The sequence below is a fragment of the Serinus canaria genome, chromosome 3, assembly GCF_022539315.1.
Source record: "Serinus canaria isolate serCan28SL12 chromosome 3, serCan2020, whole genome shotgun sequence".
Taxonomy (NCBI): domain Eukaryota; kingdom Metazoa; phylum Chordata; class Aves; order Passeriformes; family Fringillidae; genus Serinus; species Serinus canaria.
This window is the reverse complement of record NC_066316.1, coordinates 112,209,219-112,235,824: the sequence shown is the minus strand read 5'-3', so window position 1 is coordinate 112,235,824 and position 26,606 is coordinate 112,209,219. Positions and strand designations below refer to the sequence as shown.

General features: G+C 48.0%; 1 protein-coding gene and 1 long non-coding RNA gene across 8 annotated transcripts in view; both read right to left on the bottom strand.

Moving 5' to 3' along the window:
• LOC103824563 (interferon-induced very large GTPase 1-like) overlaps positions 1 to 26,606 on the bottom strand; it is a 62,454-nt gene that overhangs the window by 18,811 nt on the left and 17,037 nt on the right. For 4 of the 7 annotated variants that reach the window (XM_050972785.1, XM_050972787.1, XM_050972788.1 and 1 more), the window contains one exon: positions 18,431 to 19,222. In XM_050972785.1, coding sequence (XP_050828742.1) covers positions 18,431 to 19,220 — 790 coding nt within the window. In that variant the 5' untranslated portion in view covers positions 19,221 to 19,222. Of the gene's footprint in view, positions 1 to 8,995; positions 19,223 to 26,606 lie in introns of those variants that run through there. The other 3 variants (XR_007777221.1, XR_007777220.1, XM_050972789.1) reach the window with 3 other exon arrangements.
• Positions 264 to 8,942, bottom strand: LOC127059437 (uncharacterized). The gene is made up of 3 exons (XR_007777266.1): positions 7,002 to 8,942; positions 6,531 to 6,610; positions 264 to 4,857 (listed from the first exon to the last, which is right to left on the bottom strand). It is a non-coding gene; the product is annotated as an uncharacterized LOC127059437 (long non-coding RNA).

The window sequence follows — 26,606 nt, the reverse complement described above, 5'->3', positions numbered from 1 at the left end:
TGAGAGCGAGTCCTGCTTGTGCAACCAGGACATCTTTTTAAATATGCTTTCTGGGAAGGTCGGGGCACTCTACCATTTCCACCCACTGTGACAGGGAAAGAAAAAAAACTGAAGAGCTCATAAAGTGAGATAAGGATTATGAGAAAACACTGAACGCAAAACTGGCTTAAAATTAACAGCACAAAAAAAATTTATTGACTGAATTAAAGCAGGAAAATGAGAACGAAAATAAACCTTTAGAACACCTTTTTTCCTCCCTTCCAGCCCCTCCTTCATTCTCACTGACTGTGTGCAGAGACAGGAAGATTTTTGTCAGTTTAGTCTATCATGAGAGCCTTCAGGGATTGGCTCTGCTGGACATAGTTTCTCCTATTTTTCACAAGCTTTTCCCACAGCTGTGTTTATGGGCCATGTTAACTTAGGCGGTACTGTTTTAAAGATGAGCTGTTCAAAGGTAAATGTTCTAATTATCTATCTCTAAAATCATCTTCATCTCTAGGAACTGAGATTTTCTCCTCCTGGAGGCATAGGATTACTCTTCTCTCCTTCTCTGTTCAAACTTCTCATAGAATCACAGCTACCTTACCATCTGCTTACTTTGGCATGGTGGCCTTTGCTCAATATCAAATTGAACCCTTCATCTCCTCATGCTTTCATGTGTTACAAGGAAACAGAGTCTTTTCTCCATAGCTTTACAAGGGGATTTCAGCCCCAAGATCAAGGCAACTCCTCATCCCATCCATCTGCCACTTAACTTCTTCTTCACTTACCTTGATGTCTTCATGTTGCTCCTTTACATGCTTGCATTTTGTTCCTTTCCCTCACTCAAGGGAGGATTGAAGCACTGAAAAAGTTAACATCTCACCCAGGGCCAGCAGATGGTCACCAGACCCTGGCTGATAGCTTGTGGCAGGAGCTGCAGCTGGGGCTGTGTCAGGATTGGCTGCATGGCTGGTCTTTTTCTCTGTTCCATTCCAGCCAAAGGGCCACTCTGCATAGGCTGCAGGGCTTCCTCTGGTCTCAGCCGCATGATCTCATGAGGTGGCTGCACTGGGGAGGGGACCTGGCGGAAAGATCTTAACAGCCACGGCCCAGCCCTGTCTCAGTCAGAGCCCCCACAGCTTCCCAGCTCCCTGCCTGGCAGCTGCTGGGGCCTGGCCAAGCCAGGATGGAGTCCAGTGGGCTCTCTGGAAAGTGGCCCGAATCTGAGGCAGAGCCTTTCTGATTTGGCCCAGCTGAGACAGAAGCCAGGCCGGGACTTTTTCCTGTTCCCAGGCCAGAAGGAATAGAAAAATTTCCCGAGTTTCTTTAGTCTTCAACATGGGGTTTTCACAGAGGCATGAACAGCTTTCTAGTGGCTTAAAGCTTTGCATCACTTCCGCAAATGTCTCCCTTGCAAAACCAGGACACAAGGCCACGTGGAGGTAAACTGTCCACACTAGTCCATACCACAGGGTGTAGCAGGCTGAACTGCTGCTAGCATAGTCCAGGGTAAGGAAGCAAAATGGACCTTGGCATAATATCCACGGATGTTTAATTCAGCTGCGTGGTGAGATGATCAGGTCCCAGACACACACACATTCAGGGTCCAGCTTTCCCTCCCCACATTCTCGGGAGCTGACCCTGGTCTCAGGGCAGCACAAAGATAAGGGCCAATCAGGGAATCGGGAGGGAGTGGCTCAGGGACATAGGAACAGACATAGGAACAGGGGAAGGAGCCAATGGGGTCTGACAGCTTTTTGAGGGAGGCTTCTTGTGTTTCCCTAGACCAGGGAATGCCTCCCTAGGGTCTTAACAATTCCCTGTTTTTTTATATTATTAAGAAAGCTTCTCTGAAGGATCAACTCAATCGACACAAAATGACAAAAAAAAAATCAAAAGCACTGTCCTGGTTTAGGGCAAATTTGGGAGAGAATCCCCCAAAGGGGCTTCTTCAAACCCACACGGCCCCTCCCCCCAACCAGCTCGGGAAGAATTCCTCGGAGAGAAGTGGAAAGAACCTGTTTATTTGACAAGCACAGCACCCCCCTGCACACAAAATGAACAATACCAGATGACACCGCTCTGAAAAAGATGACAAATTCAGAAAGTCTCTCCTGGGGGTGGTTGCTGTTATCAGTCCCTCCGGTGCTGAGGTAGCTGCTGCAGCCACAAGGTGTAAACTCTCTTGGTGTTCCAAATCCCACTCCGGAGCGGGTTTGGCAGGTCCAAATGGATGGGGGGGGGCGGGGAGAGGAGAACGGGACAGTCCAGAAAGAAATTTGGACTGTTTAGCTAAATTAACTAATGAGAAGGGGGGGAAAAGCAAGAGCAAGCAAAGCAGAAGTGAAGCAGAAGCAAGAGCGAAAGCCACAAGCAGGGCAAAAAGCAAAAAAGCAACACTAAGTACTGGTGCTATCTGTATGTCTTGCCGAGTGGCTGATAAGAGGCCCAACCCAAAACTTTCACTCTGCCAGTCTTAAAGGCACAGAACATAATATCCAGCATAAATTACACACACACACACGAATGGGGATAACAGCATCCTAACATCACCCTAGGACAAACACCCATAAAATAGTTTTTCAAAATGCAAACAATTCTGAGTTCCCAATGCCTCAACAGATTTCCTGGAGTGTCTTAGAGCTGGCAGGAGGGATGAGGGGTTTTCTTAGCACAGTTTATCAGGAAACTGAGTCAGGAGAAGTTGCTCTAGCAGGGACTGGTTATCTGCCACTTGTGGCAATGCCTTTGGCTATAATGGGCTCTCTACAAGGTAGTGTAAGTGGTGATGTGTCTGCTGGAAACTCCAAATAGAAATCATTAACTTCAAGAAAAAGATGGTTACTTTAGGGAAACTTTCCTTTTTTCCCTCCCAGTCACCATCCTTCTGGTATTATGAAGGAACTCAGAGGGAAGGGATTAGTAGAGGGAGGCCATGGAAAGAGGAAAAAGTGGTAGGAATTTGTGAGAACATAAAAAAGGGGTAATAGGACAATGGAAAGGCAAAGGAGAAAGTGGGAGGGGGGGGCAGAGAGGCCACAGGAATTGGGGAAGGATATTAGAAGTGGGACTTATCAGATTGGAAGGTTCTTTCATTATGGAGGTGGACTCTTGGATGAAGGACAGCTCATTGGTGTTCTGTGCTCTTTCAGCTTTTAGGCTGTTGCTGGGGCTTGGTTGTTGGTTTTGGGTTTTATTTCCTTGGAGGACTTCTATGATGTGGGTAATATTTTGCAGGTTTGCAGTTTGGTACGTTTATTACCTTGCACTGGAACTCCACCAGGGTCCTGTCACATCGGCTGTTTGGGGGCCTTTTTTTTGTTGTATTGTATTAAAATTTCTCAATTTCTCCATCTCCTAGTCTGTGGAGGTATTTCCTGGGCTTATTTTTTTTTATAGCAGTCTGATGAACAAACACATCTTCTTTGATATCATTCTGGATTATGAAGCCATATTTGTTTTTTACATTGAACCATTTCACTGTCCCCAGAACGTTCACAGCAAGGACTTTTTTACCTTTGCCAGTGGTTTTGTGTTTGTGTTGCTGGACGTGCTGTTGGTGTTGAGGTTGGTGTGCTGCTGTGCAGGGTTCGTCCTGCTCCTGGCACTGTCAGCTGCACTGAGACCTGGATTTTTCTCGGGGGTCTCTCTCAGCTGAGGCCCGCAGGCACTGCCAGCGCGGGGCTTTGAGAGCAGTGGTGGTGGCGCAGGCCCTGCAGGTGGGTGGGGGACAGTGGTTTCGCTGCCAGGACTGCAATTCTGAGCCATCCCCCAGCAGGACTGCCCGCCCACTGGTCTTGCCTGCCTGTCCTCACCTCCAGTGCTGTGGGCTGCCACTACTTGTGCTCACCCGTGGGTTTTCCATGGAGGCAGCTGTTTGATGCGAGTGGGGATGGCTCTTGCCACCCATGCTGTGTCCTGTGGTGCTATAGCAACCAAGGTAAATACTTCCATTCTTTTGTCCTTTCCAGCACTGCAAGTGCTCGAGGGGTTTCTTTCCCCTTTGCTGTAAGAAGGTGATGCAGCTTTATATTGCTAATCAGAGGCTGCTCCTCTGAATCCCCTTCTCTCACTCTTAGGACTGTGGAAGCTGTGGGAGGAGGCGTGGGGACCAGAGGGTAGAAGGGGAGAGCCCGTGGCTCATGCCATGCTGTCTCCACCATCTTGAGCATGTGAATGTGACCATATGGCCATGGCCATGTAATGACAGCAAACCTGGGCAGTAGGAGTAAAGACAGGAGAGCTTGGAGAAGGTTTTCAGCTGGGGTTCACTATTTTTTAACTGTTCCTCAAGATTCTGAATGCATATCATCATCATATTAAAAAAAGGATGAATTCTTTATGGAGTTCTTCCTCAGGTCTTAATTTTTCCCAAACTACTTCCAGAATGTCCTTGGTTAGGACTACATTCCATGAAATATAAGGAAAATGCTTAAATAACCAGTGTACAAAAGGCTTCAATTTCCCCTTTGGAAACCCAAAATCTTCTTGAAGAAAAGGCTTTTTAAGGTGGAGGTAAACTTCTTGTTCTGTGTGGGTGAGCATTGTTTCCATCTTAACCCAGTCTCTTCCCAACAGCTGAGAGTAAAAGGAGAAAGGAACTAAAAATTCAAACTCACCACTCTAGGGTAAGACAATGAAATTCTCAGGGTGGTCTAGCGCAGATGTTTTCCAGGAGAAGAGGTCCCTGTTCGAGCGCCATTTGTAGCAGGCTGAATTGCTGCTAGCATAGTCCAGGGTAAGGAAGCAAAATGGACCTTCACACAGTATCCACAGACATTTAATTCAGCCATGCGGTGAGATGATCAGGTCCCAGACATGCACACATTCAGGGTCCAGCTTTCTCTCTCCAGGGACCCAGGGGCTCACCCTGGTCTTGGGACAGTACAAAGATAAGGGCCAATCAGGGAATTGTGGAGGGAGTGGCTCAGGGACATAGGAACAGGGGAAGGAGGCAATGGGGTCTAACAGCTTTTTAAGGGAAGCTCCTTGTGTCTCCCTAGATCAGGGAATGCCTCCCCAGGGTCTCCACAACAGGGGACATTTCAAAGACAGCCCCAAATATACTGGACTCAGGTCGTAAGTGATCAAAGACCTAATATGGTCCATTCTACCCGTGACCAGAAGCAACATCTTCCTGATGGCCGATCAAGAGACGTTGTGGAGCTGTGTGGAACAGCGGTGGAAACAACTTCTTCACCTACCTCATGGAAATATGGGACTCTTGAAGTGACAGTTCCTTTAAGGCCCCTATTTGTTTACAAACTGGTTTTTCTGTTTGCAATTTGTTTTTCTGGTAATTGGGTTTTTTCTAACGGTTCTAAGAGTTAAACTGTTTCTTAGTTTCAGAGTTAAGATGTAACTTGTGACTATAAGTAGTTAACCTGTATCATACTAGCCTGACAGATTGTGATCTCACTAACAGCGGGTGGAAGGGAGTACTGCAACTCTTGTAGTACATGGAACACATCGCTAGCTGGGGAAGGTAGGTTTGTCAATTTAAATAAAAGACCTCATTGAAATTAAAATCATGTTTAGGGTATTCACATATTCTTTGAACAGAGAGAGACACAGACTTTCCCAGGATTTTCCCCCAGGATTTTCCTGGGGAAAGTCTGTGAGAAAGCTTAGACAAAGAGGAAAAACAATTCTTATCGTCACTTGCTGCATCTGTTGTCTGGCACATGTGGAATGTGTTATGGAGATTGTTTGCCAAAAGGGATTTCTTAATTGGACACTGGTGATGGTGTTTAGATTGATTGACCAATTAGGTCAAAGCTGTGTTGTGACTGTCTGTAGGGTCACAGGTCTTTCTTTAGTATAGTATAGTATTAGTGCAGTATGTAGTATAGCTTAATAAAGCATTTCTTCAGTCTTCTGAAATCATGGAGTCAATGCATGGTATTCCCCAGCTGAGGGTCGCCTGATACAATACATGTTATCTGTGTCATCCTACCTGCAAAAGACCCTTGCAAATAAGATAACAAAGAATATTTTTGATTTTTAATAAAAAGGAAAAGAGGAATTGTCACAGCACAGCTGGTCTGTGGCTGGGCAATTAATTCAGCTGTACATAAGAAACCCAGCCCCATTCCATAAACCGCTCCCTGGGTGAACAATAATACGCTGCATTCAAACCCAAATAGGGACTTCACCCAATCTTGTTCCATCCCACATTGCAGATATCTCTCTGGTCAAAGAGCTGGATGGTGTTTAAAACCAAACCAATCAGCTATCTAAGCCCAGGAATTTCAAATGCCCAATAAAAGGGAAGCCATATTGTGGCATTGTTCACAAGGGTCTTAGGATGAGGGAAGAGATGAGAATCTTAACTCCATGTTTCAGAAGGCTTGATTTATTATTTTATCCTGTATAATATATTAAAACTATACTAAAAGAATAGAAGAAAGGATTTCATCAGAAGGCTAAGCTAAGAATAGAAAAGGAATGAATAACAAAGGCTTGTCCTTGACCGAGACAGTCTGGACAGGTGAACTGTGATTGGCCCTTAATTAGAAACAACCAGATGAGATCAATCCCAGACCCACCTGGTGCGTTCCACAGCAGCAGATAAGAATTGTTTACAGTTTGTTCTTGAGGCCTCTCAGCTTCTCAGGAGGGAAAAATCCTAAGGAAAGGATTTTTCATAGAACATGTTGGTGACACCATATTAAACACATTGCTGTTTGCTGATGACTCTTGTTCTGCTGTGTCACGTGTTTTTCTCCAACCCATGCCCCCACATAGCAATCTCCCACATTTCCCAAGCCTGGGTTCAATCTCTCCCTTTAAATCTCAGGTTTCACTGCCCCTCCCTCCGCCCCAAACCCTGGGACTCCCTCCACCTCCCCTCCCCACACCCCAGCTCTCCCTTCCGCCCCTCCGGAGATCCCACCATGGCTCCATGCCCCACTGCAGCCTCCCCTCCTCCAGGCCCCCGAACATCCCCTCCCCGGCCGCCCCTCAGCGCCCCCCTCACGGCTCCAGGCCCTGAGCCCGGCCCCCGTTAGCGCCGCTACCTTGTACTTGCTGAAGCCGGCGAGCTGCTCTGGGTTCACGTACTCCATGCTGGCGCTCCTGCTGTTGCCGCTGCTGCCGTTCACAGTGCTACCGGCGCTCCCGGTGCCGCTGTTCCCACTGTTCCCACTGTTCCTGGGGCCATTCCCACTGCTCCCGGTGCTGCCACCACTGCTTTGGCTCACCCGGCGTGGCAGTGACATCACTGCACTCTGCCCCACCATGATGGCAACACCTGACGGCCCGGAGGGCTCCACACGTAAGAGGAGCCAGAAAAGTGGGAAAAGAGATCCCAAATACACATCCAGGCCTGGCCTGGGTCAGCGTGGAGCAATTCCCTGTGTCCTGGCACTCCAGCCCTGCTAAGTCTTTCTTGGTTTTCCTTTAAGTACCAGAAAGAGATAAAAGGTATCCCTGTACTATGCTCATCTCCCTTAGTCCTCATGGATTCCATATGGCAAGAGACCCTAAAGCCCATCCAGTGCCACCTCCTGCCATGGGCAGGGACACCTTCCAGTGTCCCAGGGTGCTCCAAGTCCTGTCCAGCCTGGCCTTGGACACTGCCAGGGATAGGGCAGCAACAGCTTCTCTGGGGAGGGAGGGAGGGAGAACAAGGGGAGGAAGGGAAATTAAGATCAAAATTGCTCTTCTCAGACGTCCCCACCTACCCTTCCATCCCCGTCCTAGCTCCTCCCAGCCAGGCACCCCAGCCATGTCCCCATCCTTTGCCAACCCCGTCCTTCCAGTGTGTGCAGCAGAGAGACCCCACTGGAGAGTTCCTGCTCTGTTTCCCAGTCATACCCCAACACCATCCGATCTCCTCAGGACCCAGGCAGGGTGTCACAGATTGGAAAAGATTGATCAAATTCATTGATTTTCTATCTTTTGCCACCAAATTCTGTGCAATTTTGACCTCTTAAGAATATCTACTTAGTATTTCTTCTGTGTGCCAAGTGTAGGAAAGGAACCTCAGTTTAGCCCCTTACATTGAAATGTTCTGGGGTGTTCCACAGGGTCACCTCACCCTTAGTCACACCTGGTGCAGCCTGGGAGAGGTGCTGCATCCCAGTGTCACTGGAAGGCACCGCATCCAAGGATTGTTTAGGTTGGAAAAGACCTTTAATCTGTTTGTGCTCCTCCCTAAAGCAGGGCCTGCAAGGAAGGAGGTGCCAGTCAATACCACTGAGGGAGACTTTGTTTGAGGGTCCTGGCAGAGACAGGGAAAACTGCAGAGAACTTCTGGCTGTACTGGAGAGGGAGTTGGGACAGCTGGCACAGGTGAAGGCAGCAGGTGAGGGACCCTGCACCCTCCTGATACCCCAGCCCAGGCCTGAGGCCGCCCCTCCTTGCTGCACTGGGTCCTCTCCACTTCTCTCAGCTATGGCACTGGGAACCCTCACTCACTCCAGTAGCTGCACTGGGACATTCCCATGCAGCCCAGGAGGTGACAGAATGGCCAGGAGCACCTCCACTCTCAGTCTGGCTCCAGGAGCCAGTCCAAATTCCCTCCCAGCCCAGGTGTCCCCAGTCCCTGGCCCTCAGCCCATGCAGCACAGGCTCACATGACCCAGCTCTGGCTCCTGTCACTGGCTCTGGGTCTGCTTGGCCAGGGCTGGGCTTGGCAGAATTTGGGCCCGTTCCCCTCTTGTCCTGCAGGTTCCCAGCTGAGCAGCTCCAGAGCACAGAACCTTGCTGGGATCAACCTTCTCAGCCCTCTGTGTGTGTGACAGGCCTGGCTTGGTTTCCAACCATGCCTTCCTTGGCACCTGCCACTGACATTGGATTCCCTGGATGTTGTGGCTTGGGTCTCCTGCCCTCTCTGCTGTCCCTGCAGACAGTGAAGTTGCTCCTGGAGCAGAGACCCTGAACGGAACAGTGCTCTGCTCTCACACCTCCTCCCCCAGTGCCACCCTCGGTCCCCTACCTGTCTGCATCACACAGAGCTCGAGTCACCACCAGCTGTGGCTTCCCTGAACACAAAGGAGACACAGACCAGTCCAAATCAACTTCTTTATTAGCAGAGTGTAAAAAACGCCAATGCCTTATTTTAAAATGTTAGAAGTTTACTAGAAATAAAATAGTTATTAAAATAGCAATAAAAATTAGAGTAATAAGAATTTGGACAATCAGGGTAGGACAATAAAAGACAATAAAAAGCAAAGAGTTACAGATGTCTGGATGCATTTTACTCTTTCTGCCAAGTAAAAGCACACCTCACTACCAAAGGACTAATCTTTAAAAGCAATAGACTGTTGCATATTCATATATCTCATAGATTATGCAAACATTCTTTTCAAACAAAGGGTGTTTTCTGGTTATTGTCAACTCCCCCCTCATCTTGTAAATCAATCGTTTTGGTCCCTAGAAGTTTGGTTCTTCCCGATAAGGAGGCAATAATTCTACTCTTGAGATTTTTGGTGTCTTATTGCTGTTATCTCTGTGCAAAAAATTTCTTGATTCGCTTATCCATTCATTGAGCTAGTTAGAAAAGTATCTTCCATCACACAGTTTCTATTTTATATTATGCTATAGCCTAAAAACTATATTTACCACACTACTTATATGAGATTAATATAACATAACTTTCCAACATAACACATATAGTATTCATTTTAACATTTGCAAAGAGCCAGTGATATAATATGCATTTTTCATACAGAGCCTGCAGGGGATGAGGCTGAAGCAGCCCTTCAGCAGCTCTCCAGGTGGGCTTGGCATTCCCATTGCCCAGCAGGGTTGCAACACCTGCACAGCAAAATCCCCCACAGCTCCCTCGGGCAGCGCCAGCTGGTGCCACCTTCTCCAGAGCATGGCTCTGGTGCCACCAGCCTGCCTGGGCAGCACCAGCACTGCCCCAAGGGCTGCTGCAGAAGGTGCCGGCAGACAGGATTCTCCACCTGGGGCATTCCAAAGGCTTTTGTTCAGCAGAGAGGCCAAGGGCAGGAGCAGCTCCTGCTGGGGCTGAGGGCTGGAGGGAAGGGAAGCAGCCCCAGGAACATGAGCAGGAGTGGCTGTTCTGGACAGAGACACAGCACCTCTCAGACAGGGAGTGAAAGCACTGCCTGAGCCCCGGGGAGGTCGTCTCACTGCTTTCCTGAGCCCACAGGCACAACAGCTCCTGCTGGGAGAACAGCTTCAGTTGATCCAGGAGGCTGCTATGAGGGAGGGAAGGATGATACCCAAAAACCAAGCAGCCCAGCTTGCAGCCAATGTGGAGCAGGCCTCAGTCCCTGCAGGCCTTTCTCCAAGCAGGACAGCTCCTTGCCACTGGAAAATTGCCTTTGGGGTGTCAGATTTTAGCCCTTTTCTGACCCAGACATGGGGCAAATAAAAGGCACTTTAAAAACTTTTCATTCTGTTTTTCAGTCTCATATGAAGGGTGAGACAATACAGATGTTCCAATTCATGCCATCACAATTAGAAGGTGACTATTCATCAATTACAAAACATTTTAGGCGTTTCCTGGCTTGTTAGTTTTTTGCCACACTATCTTGTAGATGCCTAAAAGCAAATGATTTAAAACTGCCTCTTGTGGGCAGTTTTAAAGTTCATAATATTTTAAAGTATCTAATCTAAACTATCTTATCTCTTTTGCAAGGCCATCTTTCCAAACCTTCTTCTAGCTCTGTTTCTCTCTCAACAAAATCTGTCTTATTCTACGGCATTTCTAAATTAGTGTTTCTTATCTCAAAGTTTGCATACAGATGCATACTGTGTGGGCGTTTTGTCAGGCCTTGAGAACTCTCCACAAATCTATTTCTCACATTTCCTCTCTCTTGGATAGAAAAAAATTTTTGATGGCCTTGTTCATAATTTTTCCTGCACAGTGAAGTACACTAGTCACTATTACTAACATTGCTACAATAACAATCAATACCTATAAACCTATTTTGCAAAGTTCACTTCGCTAAGGTGTAAAACTCCATCTTTCAAACCAGTCGTCTAACTATGATCGATCGTTTGTTTTATTTGATTTGTAAAATCTCTACATTTTTGAAGTTGCTTGTGCATGGACACCGAATGATCAGACATGTTCATGCAACACAATCCTTCAAAATCTTCACAACTATGTTTATGTGCCACTAAAGGAAAATTGGTGTTAGCTCTGTTCTGTAAGGTTGCAGGTTTGACAGCACTAACATCTGTCATCATGATATTAATTCCATGGAAGTAGTATTGACTTTGCTCAGCCAACACCTTAATTGGTTTAATTGTTTAAATGCCTCAGCTGAGGGAAGCTGAGGAAGAAATAAAGCTGATGTAAGTTGTTTTGCAGGGCTCTAGGGTTTGAAATTGCTATTACAGTATTCTTCATAGTGATGGGTAAATATTTTTTCTCTATGTTTTCTCTTGATAGCTTTTTTTAACATTAAGTGCTATCACAGTGAGCTGTCCAATGCTACATGGGCCACTTTTCATTTTTGAGGTAATGCCTTGCCAGGCTCTGTCTCTACAAATGAGCTAATATCTTTTTGGCAATTGCTGTGGGGACTCATCTAGGTCAGCAATTTCACCCTAAGGGGGCACTGGGGTAGTACAATTGCACCACAAGCTTGAGTTTCTGTACAAAGGATGATAGGGAGTAACATTTAATTGTGGATCTCCCTGGTACTGAAACTCAGCACAAAATTCCATGGCTAATGAACTAAGAATTTCTAATTCTTGAGGTTCAGAAGGTGCTTTAAGAAGATCAGGCAAGAAGGCAAGAGGATTCTGGCTTTCTCACAAAGTGAGGTGTTTCTGAGTGATGGCCACAGTAACATTATTTCACCAAATTTCGGAATTTCGGAAAAGATCGATTCCATTATCTGAACAAGGTTTGAGAGTGTCATCATTGTAACTGCATTTTGCAGAGAGCCTGGCACAAAGTTCTCCTAAACTCTAAAGCTGTTGTGATTCTTCCTCCCCAAGCATGTGGCCTAACGCTTGTCCAGCTCAGACAGAGCTTCTTCCTTGGTAATTCTCTGCCACGCCTCAGGGATTTCTCCTCTACCCTGAAATTTCTGATTATACAGAGCTTCCAGCTGTGTCCTGAAATGAGACACAAACCATTTCCAGTACGCCTGCATGGATGGATCAGGAAGAATTTTCCAAGTGGAATAAGGAGGTCCAGCATCACGGTATCTCTTGTAGAGAAACTTTTCATTGTCAGAAATTTGGAAAAAGCAATTACTTGAAACAAGGCTGGAACAAATATCAATAATCAGCTGCTCTGTCCCAATCCACCTCCATCCCATCAAAGCTTGAGGGCGATGGTAGACCACCTGATGGTCTCCATCGTGATTTTGCATTGTGTTTGTGCAGACAGCCCCACAAAAGGGACACTGCTCCCAGCACCCCGAGAAATGCTCTGCCAGGATGGTGAGAGGCTGCCTTGGAAACAAACTCAGTTTACTTTCAGCCAATTCTTTCATGAGCCTGTCCCTCAGGTCATCCAGAGCTTCTGCCATGGCACTGCTCAGGAACTCCATGTCAGTGACCTCCTGGTGCTCAATGCCCTTCAGGTCACTTCTGGGCAAGTTGATCACCTCAGACAGTTCTCTGCAAAATTCATCCAGCCAAAGAGAGATTTTGTCTTCTCTGTCTTCTCTGTCTTTGACAATTCGGGCTGACAAAGACACAGCTGACAGGATGTTTTGATAGAGAATATCAAGGGAGGACTCTAAAAACATCCCCAGCCTCCTACTCCCATCTAAACAGTAATTCCTAACTCGTGTCTCAATGTAACCCTCACAAAACTGTTTTGGAGATGAAAGGTACTGCTTGAAATACTCAAAATTTTCCTGTTCTGCCAGGTATCTCAGGACGCAAACTTCCAGATTGGCTCTGCTGCCCTGGAAATCTGGGGATTTCTGGATGTCCTCAGCGATGTCTTTAGCTGTCCTCTCATAGACTGCCTGGCGAAGAGCTGGTTCAATCTTGTGACAAAGGAAAGCAGCAAAAGTTGTGACAGAAGTGGCTCCTTGACAGGAAATCTGGAAGCATTGGAAGAAATCTTCTTTCTTGCTGCTCAGGTACACAACTGGGTCATTTGCCTTTTGGAAAGCTTCATGCATGGCTTTAAACCTTTCTGCTGCCATTCTACACAGATACAGAGACAAATCCATGCTGTACTCTTTGGTAAAAGTACGTTTTGCATTGCTGGGGACAGAGTTGACACCTTTCTGTACTTCATTGAGTATTTCATGAATAAAATTTCGACTGTAATCGCGTTTCTCCTCTTCCTTTTTAGCAATGTTTGCCTTCACACTCGCTATGATGTTGTCTGTGATGTTTTGAAGGTTGATCACACTAGCATAGGAGAGGCTCCTGGGATCTGAGATAAAGCCTAAATACTTTTTCTTCATGATGTGTTTCTCTGGATCAAAAGAGAATCCTCTGCCTTTGGGAAATGACCTCATCTGTGCATGGAAACCTGGCTCCTTAAAGTGCTCAAGAAGCACATCTTCAATTTCTGCATCAATATTCACCCGTTCAGGAGTACGAGCAGCACGGGAGACTACAGTAATCCACTCGTTCCAGAGAAGAGTAAAGTTGTCCTTCAGTTCTCTCTCACTGAGGCTCTTCCCTTTCAGAGTCACTGCCAGCTCCCGACTCCTTCTCAGCAGCTCATCTTTATATTCCAACTTCCTTGCATCCAGTTTCCTCTGCTCCTTCTGGAGCTCAATGAGATTCTCACATTTCCTTTGTGTTTCATTAAGAAGAGTCTCTTTTAGTTCTTTCAGCTTCAGCTCTGTGCTTGATTTCCACTGGACCAGTGTCTCACAGTCTTTGTCTTCCCTGAAATACTTTTCCACTTCTTTCTCAATGGCATCACTTGACTCTTGCATCAGCACTTCAAGGTGTTTTATGGTGACATTCTGCCAGTCCCCATTCCGAATTTTGTTGTCCAATCTCATCTGTACATCTAAGATGTGACTCCTCAGCCTCCAAGTCCACTGACTAAAGGCACTTTCCAGTCTCCTGTACACAGCAATCTCCAGGGAATTCTTGAAGCTGAAAACAAAGTTTTCATTCAGCAAAGCATTCCAGAGGTCACCAATACGATCTTTCAGGCTTGAGAACCTCAAAATGCTGCGGTGGGACTGCTTCTTGGCAGACTGGAGGATTTTGCTCTTCAGTTGCTGGACATTCTGGCAATAGGTGGGGTTGGGTGGTGCCATTGGGGGGTTTCCTTCCCACAGGTGAGCAAAGTAGTGAATGTGGGTGTTCACATCAAAGCCAATGACATCGCTGAAGGAGGAGATGTCACAGAATTCCTGCTGAGCAGCTACCACGGTCATTTCATCCAGCTTTTCCTGCAAACGCCTTTGTCCTTCCATGTTCTGCTCCTTGGCAGTTGCTTCTCCCACGTTTTGGTGGACAAAGAGGCAGCTTGGGGAAAGATTGACTTGCTTCATCCTCAGGAAAGCCTGCACAGCGATCTGGAGAACATCCTGCATTTCTGATGGATTTTCTCCAAAGATATTGATCACAGTCATGTTGCCAACACCAATGACAAAGGTGGCCAGCTCGTTGTCATGCTTCAGGGACTGTTTATTGGCCATCTCGATGGCTCGAAGTCCCTCTGTGTCAACCACCAGCACAATATCAAAGCCCAAGTCTTGCTGCAGCTCCTCGCCCACTGGAATCAGCTGCATGAAGGCTCCGCGGGTGCATCTCCCTGCGCTGACGCTGAACTGCAGACCAAACATGGCATTCAGCAGGGTGGACTTGCCTGTGCTCTGGATGCCGAGCACAGAGAGCACAAACACTCGTTTGTCCCCCAGCCTCTCAATCAAACTGTCAAATATAGCTCCCACCCAGCGCAAGGGCAGGTAAGAAGCGTCCCCATCCATCAGCTCCACGGGGTACCCTGAAACTATCAGGTCTACTGCAATTTCTGGCAACTTGACAAAATTGTCTTTCTTGGAGTTCATTAATTCCAGAGCTTCATAAATCTGCCCTGCCTCTCTCAGAAGGTGCTCCAGCCCGATGGATGAATCATTGATTTCATCAGAGAGGGCATCCAGGTTATCCAGGAAGTTATCATTGCCACTGGGTTTTTTTTTGCTTTTCTTTCCTGTCAGGATTTCAGACCATAACTTGTGATAGTCTCTCCTCAGTTCTTCAAGGCGATCACAAGAAAGCTCATCCATAAAGACCTTCATCCAATGCAGGAAGTATTTCTTGGCATCTGCTGCCTGGGCATGGAGAAACTCGAGGAACAATTTCATCAGTGGGTTGAGAGGGGATGCTTGTTCAAGTTGCTTTCTTCTTATTACTTTCTTCTCATTTTCAATTTGGCTGCGATGATGCTCAATGCTCATGTTCCCCTTCTCCTGCAAGCGAGTGAGTTCTTTGTCCTTTTGGCACCACTGGTACCACAGTTTTCCTTGAAGTGGCAGCAGCCGGGATTTGATCTCAGACAGCTTCTCTTTCTTCAGAAGCTCCACCAGCTCCTTTGCCTTTGCTTTGGCTGTCACACACGCAGGTTGATCTGCATCCACTAGGAATCCATGCTGGCGAGCTTTGTCCACACAGGCCTCCAGGCTGAAACATGGATTAGACCCGTCCAGGAGATTCCCAATTGTCTTGGCCACTTGGTCCATCAGTTCTGCTTCGTTCCTGTTCTTGATCCCTATTTTTATGTTTTTGCTGGCTTGTGCAGCTGCAGCGTTCTCTATTTCTGTGAGAAGACAAACCAAAGGCCTTTGTAGCTGCAACAGACCCTGCAGAAGCTTTTTCCCTCTGTTGTCCATGTGCTTCCAATCAGACACAAGAACCACATTGACAGCAGATATCTCCTTCAGGAACTGAAGCTGTGCTCTGTGATCCCTGGCATCTCCATGCAGGTTACAGAAAGCCACACAGCGCTCAAAGGAGTCATCGGGGCTTCCACCAGGGCAGTACCAGGCGATCTCCACCAGCCCTTCCATCAGCAAACGCTCTCTAGTGCTGCCTCTGCAGTGGCGGTGGAAGAAAGTGTCGTGTTTGCGTTTGCTGAGCAGAGCATTCAGGAGCTGGGACTTGGAAGAGGAGGTTGAGCTGCCAATGCGGATGAAAGACACGATGGGTGTCTGTGCCTGAAAGATGAGTTTGTTGTTGTAACTCTTTGTTTGGGCCTGCTTTCCTGCCTTCTCCACCTCTTTCCAGCTCCTTTGGATTTGGCTGAGGGCATAGAGGGGGAACTCGATGCGTGAAGTGCTCGGGTTGGGCACCAGCAGAGGCAGCGCCAGTTGGCAGAAGGCCAGCTTGGTTGCAAGGGTCTGTCTCAGGAAGTCATCAGCACAATGGAAAATGGCCATCTGCAGGTCCATGGGATGCACATGGCTGTCCGTGCTTGCACGTTCAGGGGCTGCTTCCATCAGATTGTCCAGAAATCTTGCTGAGGTATCTGACAGTTCATCCTCTTGCTCTCTGGTTTTTGGCACAGGTGGAGGGCCTGGGTTGCTCCTTTCCCAGCAAGTCAGGTACCTCACCCGGTAATCCACAGTTAACAGCTTTTGCAAGAAGTATAATGGCAGTTCCTTGTCTAGGCTGGGCTGGCTGTCCTGCAGTGATGTCTTGCAGATGGTGTGGAAATCTCCCATCCCCATTTTCCTTGGGTAGTGACTTTCCAGTCCAAGGCGCTTGAGCAGCTGGAAGAACTCCTGGTTTGCAATTGCTTCATTTTCTTTGGATTCGCTGCTGCCTGACGTGGACTGGAACTGACTGGGGGGCTCGGGAGTTGCAAAAGTGTCTTCCAGCTCACTGAGTATGGTCTGCATCCTGTGTTCATCCAATTTGTCATCCAAGCACCCACTGATCAAGGAATGCAAGTCTCCTTCCAGTCTCTTCCAATCAGTGCCTCCACTGTGCTTTTGGAGGAGATTGTTTATCCGTGTGGACCACAAACCTTTCATGTGATCTTCCATGAAAACTAAACGCTCCCTCTTCTGCTCAAAGGACAGCTCTTGACTTTCAGGTGTCAGAGTCAGACCTGTCAGCAGGAGGAAGGCCTCAGCTCTGTTGGCATCTTGCTCCTTCAGGTTCACATACTCCGCACGTGCCACTTCCATTTCCTTGGCCATGTACTGAATTTCTGGATGTCCAAGGAGGTGCTGAAAAGTGCTGCTTTCCGCCTGGTACCCTGTGCTGGCCGCAAACAAGAGCACCAACAGTTCCATGTCCTTCTGAGCCTTTTCCTGGAGAGACTGGAGTAAGGAATAAATGGCCAGGCTGCTGGTCAGGGTGGCTTTTATTTTTGCTTCATGAACATCAGAAGCAGAGCTTCCTGGTGCGTAGGTGACAGCATAAATGTGCTCCTTCATTTGCTGCAGTGTTTGGATGAGCTCTTGAAGCTCAGAGACTTTGGGAGTTCTGGGAAGCAGGCGCTGAGTCTGGAAGACCCATTGCATAATGAAGGAAGCCTCAGGGAAGTCCTTGACAGAGTAGATATGAGGATCCAGGAGGCTTCTCAGCATTGTCTTGATAAAGGTGGTGTTTTCTCGATGTGACTCCTGGCAGGTCCGCACAGTGTTCACCAGGAAGTCCTGCAGGGCTTTGTCTGACAGGCACATGTTGATCCACACACTGGGATTCCTGGTTTTTGCACTTAGATCATCTTTTAGCCTCATCAGCATGAGCAGCTTGCATTCATCCACTTTTGTCATCTCCCAGGCCTTCACAGTCTCCATGAAGTCTCTGGCCTCTTGCACTGCACTGCCCAGTTCCTCTCCAAAAACAGAGCCAATGCTCTGATTTGTCAGTGCTTTGTACCCAGCCCTGAGGGCTCTGCTCATCTGATCTACAGATTTAAAATCCCCACAGTGATTACACTGGATGACGTCCCACACTGGGATCAGCTGAAAGCCACGGTCGATTACGCCCCACGTCGTGTTATCAGACACGAGCCCCGTTTTCCACTGAGGAAGGGAAGCTGTGTCTGCTGGGCCCCCTGTGTTGGCCACATAGAGCTGAATTGCTGTATGAGAACTCTCTCTTGCTCTCCTCAGGACAGAAGCTTGTGAGCTGGAATTGGAAACATCCAGGCTCCCTTCTACACTGGCCCAGAAGCCACCCCAGCTGGCCCCAACAAAGCTGTTCAGTTCTTCAGTCGTTTGTCGTTTTATCTCTTCCCGCTGCTCAGCTCGGAATCCTTCTGTAGACGCCTTCCACCAGAATATCCCCCCAAAGTGGAGGGGTCCCTGATTTATGTGGGACCCAAACCTGCTGAAGAAGCTCTCACACATCTTCACCAAGGTGGCGTTGTCATCTTCCTGACTGAAGCTCAAAATCTGCTCCATGTCTTGCAGCTCCCGCAGAGCCGCATCCGAGAGGCGAAGCTGATGCCTTTGGAAGTAGCAGGAGGCCAGAGGGATGTACTGGTACCTGGTGGTGCAAAAGTAGCTCTGCTCAGAGCGGGACTGGTGGGTATCCTGTGACTGCGAGGAGCTGCTGTGATCTACACCCCCTCCCAGATTAATCCCCCAGAATGTGCCTTTGGCAGAAACGCTCATGCTGAACCCCAGCTGCTCCATGGACTTGGTGAAAGTGGATTCTGCTGCAGAGGAGAAGAACTCCTTCCTCTCAAGCAGCGAACCTTGCTCTGGACCAGCGAGCTGGAATCCCTCAGGAACCCTGAGGAGCTGCTCTCGCTTTGCCAGCACATCTTCAGGTCTGCTGGTTCTGTAGATTCCCTGCAGGGCCAGTCCCCCTGATGCCCACCTCAGCACCTCTGTGTCAGGGATGTTCTCCCTCTTGCCTGCTGACAGCTCCTGCTGCTCCAGCTGCTTCTGGATGCTCTCCAGCATATCTGCCAAGGGTTTCTCTGGTGGTGGCCAGAACTCTTTGGGAATCTCCATGGCTTGCCACAGAGTCTCTGCTTTCTCCCTCAGAGCATCCTGGCTGTGGCTTTGGCTGTTGAGCATTTCTGTCAGATCCTTCAGAGCTCGTTTGGCCTCTTCCTGTCTTTGTTTTGTTTTCTCTGAGTTATGCTTTTGCAGCTCCTCATATGTTTTGTCACCTCTTATTTTCAGGAGTTTCTGCAGTCCCTTTTTCTCCCAGGGATGCCGTACCTCACACTCTATTCTGAGGTAGTCTTTATATTCCAGATGTTGCAGGGCTTCTCTGCTCTTGATTCCCAGGATCTGTGAAGCTTTGGGCACCCAGTATCCAGCATCCAGTCCTTCCTTCTCAAATGCCTCTGCCAGGAGCTGTGTCTTTGCATCCCCCTCCTGTGTGCCCTCCTGCAAAGCCATGGCTGTGGAGGAAGAACAGAGACTTTCCCTAAGGTGTTGTCAGAGGCCCCAGGCTCCTGGCAGAGGCTCGGCAGGAGCTGCAGCCCTGGGGATTGCTCCCACCTGGCTCCTGAAGCCAGGCCTAGGATGGCACAAGAGGCAGGGTCTCCTTCCCAGCAGCCTGGATGCACCCGTTGCTTTCCTGTTTGCAGGATCAACCCTGAAGCTGAGTGTGTATCCCAGAGATAGCACAGACACACAGAGACATATACAGACACAGAGACACAAACACAGTCACACACAGACTCAGTAAGCCCCATATCTACCTTGGACAAGGTGCTGCCTTCACCATCACCCACATTCTCCCTGCAGAACTCCTCAATCCACAAGTGCAGACAGCCAGGGGCATTCCTGGCTCCCTGGAGCACTGGCACAGCCCCTCTGCCCATCCAACAGCCCTGCCTGCATCCTGCACCCTCTGCCCAGCCCATGGCTGCCCTGCTCACTGCCTGGCCCAGCCTGCTGCTGCCAGCACCCGGAGGCAGCGCTCACACACTCCCCCCATGGGCACCCCACACTCCCCAGACACACTCCCCCCATGCCCCCCACGGGCTCTGAGCTGTGCTCCTGCTCCAGCTGCCAGCACAGCCCCTCCCTCGCCCCTCTCTGGCCTCTTCCCAGGAGCTGGCACGCTCAGGGGCTCACCCCAGTGCAGGGGAAAATCCACCTTGTCCCTGACTTCAGCTGAGCTTGGAACATCTTGCTGGCCCTTCAGGAGAGACTGGAGATGCTGGGAGAGGTGTCAACTCAGAGAGGTGCAGGCAGGTGCCCATTGGTGGCCACCTTGGCCACAGCCACCACAGAACCACCAAATAAAAAATCTCTGGTGATAGAAGGAAAAGTGCATGCAAACCTTCAACCCTGGCCCTGAGGGGAGCAGACTTCAGGCTTCTCAGGGGCGAGTTACAGAGGGCCCCTGGGGAAGGGCTCTGGAGGATGCTGGGGTCCATCAGTGTTGGTCATTTCGGATTGAAAAATCCCTGAAGGACAAGTCAGTTGTGGGTCACAACCAACACATGCTCAGGAAGGGAAAGTCCCTCTTGTCACTTTGAATTTCCTTTTATAACACAATAACGCATGGAGTTGATCAATGACAGCCACTTAACCTGAGCTTTATGTGTTTCAGTTAAGCTTTTGGTCTTGTCTCTCCCAGGATCTTTCTGTGTCTGTTCTAAAGTACTAATGTGAAAAATTACCAGATAATAGTGTCTTTTGCATTGATGTATTGGTTCATGTGTGTTGTTAGTGATTAGAAGTATTCAGAAATAGTATCCATTATAAATCTTTTTAGCTGCTTGTTAGTGTAATGCAATCTATCAGCTTAAATATGCACTGTGTTGCTCATAGAAATAGTAGTGTAATGAGTATAATATCTATGTATCCCTTACAGAAATAATATTGTGATGAATGTATTGTGTTATAGACCTTAATAAGCAAAACATAATATGTAAAAGAAAAGGCTTTTGTGCAACTAAAAACTGTGTAAAGCCATCTGTGGAGGCATAGCAACATGACAAAGGCCACGTAGACATGCTCTGGATAGCTGACCAAGAATTGGAAAAGTACCGGACCCAGCTAATCTGAGCCCCTGTATCTGCAAGGACACTGTGACCTTGAGCATAGCTGTATTATGATAACAGGATGATGTAGTTGAGAAAGAGAGAGATGAGAAAAAGAATATGTAAGTCATTAGGAATGAAGAAGTAAGAGAGGAACTGATATCTATAGTATAACCAATAGATTCATTGGCTTACAGAATATGCATGAGCTTATTACTTGTTGTGCGTAAATGTCTGATGCTCTAATCAATAAAGGAAGCTTGCAGATTCTCATATTGAGTGTCCAAGCCTCCCTCACCGTGACAAATGGCGCCCGAACAGGGACCCTAAGTAGGGCTTGAACCTGCTAGCCACAGTCCAGTGCAGTATCCGTGTTGGTCCCGATGCAGCACGGGAGGCAAAGAGCTGGTACTCAGGTCCTGAGCACCCCTAGAGAGGAGTCTTGGCCGACAAGCGCTGCCAACGTCTTGCAAGGGCTGCAACAGCGCTGACGATTAAATTAGAAGGTAATGGAGAGACAAGCGGTATATAATCTTTTAAAATGCTTTTTAGAAAGGCGGGGACTATCAGGTATCGACTGGGAAAAGAACTCCTGGGATTACTTGTATATAGACTGCAAGCCACAATGTATCCAAACAGGGGTCAAAGGGCCTGCTACAGCTGGCAGACAACCAGTGAGAGCTTTATTAATTGGACACTCTTTTGCCAGCATGTTGGGACGTACTAACTTTACCACTTAGCAAGCAGCGACCTAGTGAAAGCAACATTTAGTTCCCATGCAGGAGCAAAAGCTGCTGCCGCCCCTGTGCCTTCTGTTTCTGCATCGCAGCCGGCAATTGCCTTCACAGCAGTGCCGGTGGGAGTGGACCCTGTGCTGCCCGCTCCAACCCCTCCCACAGCCGCCTCTCCAACAGAGCCCATGAGGTGTCTGTCTGTGGCTGTCTGTGCCTGCGCTCCAGCTTCCAGTACCCAAAGAGGAGGTGGCTGCTGCCCCCAGGCCAGTGGGGGATGCGCTCCCTCCAGCTTTGCAGTGGCCACCGACCCCCGCAGCAGCCCCGCCTTCACCTGCTGCGCCAGTGAAGGAGATTGAAGTTGAGAACAGCGATCACCAAGCAGAACTGTCTTTGGAGCCGCCCGTGGCCCTGCTGCCCCCGGTGGTGGCTGCCGCAGTGCCTGCGATAAGCCCGGATTCCTACTCGAGTTTTTCAAACTGTCCCAAGGCTGCCCCTGTGGGGGGAGCTGAGACAGAGGAAAAGGACGCCAGCCTACCCCTCCATGAGGGAGGCGTAGCTCAACAGCTGATTCCAGCGCAGCCGAGTGCCTGTGTTCAAACTCAGCGTTTTTCGCAGGCCGATTCAGGTTTGGTTCGGAAGTTCCCATTGGAGTTGAGAATGCCGGACTCCCCCTTGTGCCCCAGTGGTGTGGGGGAGGTAACTCCTAAAATTTCTGCTTCTGTTCCCCAGCCCAGAGGATGTGGGAGTGATACCGAAGGGCTGTAAAAAGAACCCTATATGTACACCAAAGAGAACTCCATAGCTGTAAAGAATTCAAAAACATGTGTTGCATGAACCTTTCTAACCATTCGCAGTCCACTCACTCCCAGCTCTCTGAGTTGCAGAGGTTAACCAGAAACTTACAAGTAGAATCAAGCTTTATATTGATAGTATGGGGTTCGGTTGTTCGTCTCTGCTCTTACACACTCTTAGGATGGTTCTGGCAGGCTGGGCTTCAAAAGATGAGTTTGGACTCTAGGGTTTTTCGGTCTTCAGAATTGTTTATTATATCTTATCTATAAAGTCTCTTTTTTGCTCGACTGGGATTTGACTAGTACGGTAGCTAAAGGCACTCTGACTTTTTCCTAAGGCGGGTACATCTTTTATAACAAAAACTACGTATATCATATTTACTTTTTATCTCTAATACTTATCACTCTCATCACCAGGTACACTCTTACTCTAGACTAATCTTCAAGTGCCAACACTACAGCAGAAGATGGACGACAAGAAGAAGAAAGAAGAGTCTTGTGACATGATTTGTTTCTTCTATCTTGTCTCTACAACTCTTTTGTACTAAAACTCTAAAATTTGTAATTTACTCTATAACTATGTTTTGTCTTCACTATTCACACTTGAGTAATTCTTACAGGTTCTATCTCTTCATACATCGGTGGCACATTTTTAGATGGATTAAAATCAAGCTACTAAGTGCTTTTGACAACATTCTAAGACTCTCGAGCCTCCCAAGGGTTTTCTCGGTAGCTCTGGACATCAGGAGTGATGTGCTGAGCTCTCACAGATAGCTCAAATCTTTAGGCCTAAGATCATAGCTATGCTCTATTGTTAAAGCTGGTATTATAGTAGACATTATAGCTCTGCTAATAGTATTAGTTTTGACTTGTTTTTGCATGTGCTTACAAAATATAGTGTAAAAGATGATATCTGCTTATCTGTATTTAATCAAACACTGCTTGTGCAAAAAGAAAACAGGGGAATTGTGGAAGAGTGGCTACGTGACAAAGGCCACGTAGACATGCTCTGGATATCTGACCAAGAATTGGAAAAGTACCACACCCAGCTAATCTGAGTCCCTGCACCTGCAAGGACACTGTGGCCTTGAGCATAGCTGTATTATGATAGCAAGATGCTGTAGTTGAGAGAGAAAGACATGAGAAAAAGAAGATGTAAGTCGTAAGGAATGAGGAAGTAAGAAAGGAACTGATACCTATAGTATAACCAATAGATTCTTAGCTTACAGAATATGTATGAGCTTATTACTTGTTGTGCATAAATGTCTGATGCTCTAATCGATTAACGAAGCTTGCTGATCACTCATATTGAGCGTCCTGAGCTATCCCTGCACTGCGACAGCCATCCACTGACCAACCTGTCCAAGTGATAAGATAACCCTGACACAAACCAGAGCATGGGAGGACAATTAGAGAATATCATGTTAAATTTAAGGAAGACATGCTAAATCCTTAGCAGAAGATGTGAAACAGCAGGATGGAGATACAAAGTATAGACAAGAAGAAATAGAATATGTTGGCCTGACACATGGGATGTCATGCAGATAAGCTGGAGTGTGAAGGGGTCCAACTAAGGAGTTCCCAAAACATTAGAAAGCTTACAAGAATGTTTGAATTATGCATGAAACACATGAATATGTGTATCTCAGCCATGAAACAGTATAAAGATAACATTGTCTGTACATACTAGTGTGTTCTTTGGCTGTTTTCCAGGAGTACCCCACTGCTAGAAATATTGTCCTTTTTAATCCTATTAATGTTATTAAACTTTTAAAGATTCTAAGCAGTGAATTCTGTTTTTCACACTAAGGCCAGAACAACAGGCCCTGAGCCAAAGCTGACCTCAAGATGAACCCTTCAACCCAAACTTTATATATATATTCATTATTAATGAAGTATCATTAGCCACATGATCTATGTGTCTGTTCATTGGCAAAACATGCATTAACTTTTCCATATTTAGAAATCAGACATCTGGCCTTATTTGGAGCTGTAGGATCAAAGACAACTCCCTTGGTTCCTCCTTGGGCCCTGGCCAGGCTTCAGGAAGAGCCCAAGAGCAGAATGAAGCCAGATATTCCTGTGCTAAAAGTGATGTCAGCTTGTTTATTCAAATCTGTAAAAGCTGGGCTCTCTCACAACAAGGTTGGAGCTTCCCTGCCTTCAAGTGGAAGCACCACAGGAATTCCCAGTTACCAGGAAGGCCTCCCCAGCTGATGTGTGCATCTGGAGGATGGTAAAATCTGAGAGTAACTGGTGATGTGTCTTTCTTAGTCACTACAGGAAATCTTTGTAGTAATAATTGGGTGCATTGCTGAATTCATCCCTTTGTAATTCTTTGCAGATTTGCATTATAGTAAATTCCACCTGAAGTTGGTGTTTGTGTCTTTTCTGCAGACCCTGCCCTCTGGCAAAACACCTTTGAACTCAGGCCAAGCCATGATTCCAGGGTTCTCACCCTAGCAGAGTGGGCGCTCTCATTCCACACCTGCCTTTACAGCTTTGGGGTTTTTGACACTGTCACACAACCCTGAGTCTTGTCCCAGTGTCCATTCAGCTGAATACTGGAGAGATTTATTCTGTGCACAAAACCTTCCCGAGCATTCATCTTCCTCCCCACCAAGGCCACAAGGCTCTCACAAGACTCTTACCAGCACAGGTATTGATTTAAGGAGCTTGGACTCAACTCCTGCACCCTTCCAGGGCCTTCAGGGGCAGTTTTCCCTCGGGAATCCCTCCAGATTTGGGCAATCTGAGCAAGGGCTGTGGGCTCTGATTCCCACCACCCACCGCACAGCAGATGCTCAGGTTGGTCCAACAAGAAGATCACTGGGAAGAATAGGCCTGAAGTCCTAAAGGAAAAGACTAGACTGTAAGGAGAATTCCACCCATCAATGTGGAGGTTTAATTTCAAGAAGTACTGGAGGCCAATCCATCTCCTCCACTGGGGATTGCCCAGGCAGCAAAGACTCCTTAGGGTTCTTCTGGGGAGCTGACCAGAGCAGGTTTTCACCTGAGACCTACATGCATGTGCCTGCACCAGAAGGAAGCTGGACATGCTGGAGAGCTGGGACAAAGCAAAGGCCCTGAAGGTCATCAATGCCAAGTGCAGGGCAATTCCAGGCACAGACACAAGCTGGGAAGAGAATGGATTGAGAGCAGCTGTGAGGAGTAGGACCTGGGGGTGCTGATGAGTGAGAGGCTGTCCAGGGAACATCTGTGCTCTGAGGGCAGCAGAGAAGGTGAGGAGGGGGCAGAGCCAGGGGAACAGCCCTGCCAAAGGGGCAGCAGGGCCCTGTCCCAGCACTGCCCACATCCCACAGCTGCTGCTGAGGAGAAGCTCAGGGCCCTGGAGAGGGAGGAGAAGCAGCACTGGGCCTGGATCCCAGCAGGCACTGAGCCCCCCCAGCAGTACGTGTGCTGTCAGCAGCAGAATGGGGACAGGAGGGGGACAGCAGAAACAGGAAAAGCTTCTGGCTCAAGATAAGGGCAGAGTTCAGCAGCAGAGGAAAGCTGGGTGTGTGGGCAGAGTGCAAGAGGGGTTTCAGCCAACAATTGTTTTCTTTGGGCACATGTCCAGCTTCTCCCTGGGCAGCAGAGCCTCAGTGCAGGACGACTGCTCAGGATAGGAACAGCTAGTTCAGGGTCACTAATGGAGCTTGTCCACCTGGTCCACTCATCCCAGCCCTGTCCTCTCCCAAATTCTGTTCCACTGGAGCACTACCAGCACTGTGTACTGTTGTATTGCACTAAATAGTTTATTTAGTTGTTGCACTGGTGACGGGTTTTCCCCCCTCCCTCATCACATGGTTTCCCCCTCACACACCCCCCCTGTTATACACACCTGGTCTGTCCCACAGGTACTTCGCCCCTCCCCAATGGCATCCCATTGGCTTCGGTTCTCTCTCCCCCGCCCCCAATCCCCTAGGGTATAAAACCTCCTCTGTGAGAGTTCCAATCCCTCTTTTTTACCTGGGTGACCCCATCACCTGTGTCCTGCCCCAAGCCAATATACAGGATACTTGCACCCACGTGGAGAAGAGCGCCTCTTGTCTTTTACCTTTGTCTATGCGGGTCCGTGGGGGCTAGAGTCTTAAGCTAGCCGGATTTGGACTCATATAAGGCCCAGGAAAAACTCGGATTACCACAGTGTACCACTGGCTGCTGGGCAGAAGCTGCCCTGGATAACATTAACTCCAGCTCAGCCAAACCCTGAACCTGCCCCCAGGCACCCTTGGCACTCCCTGCACAGCTTCCCAGTTC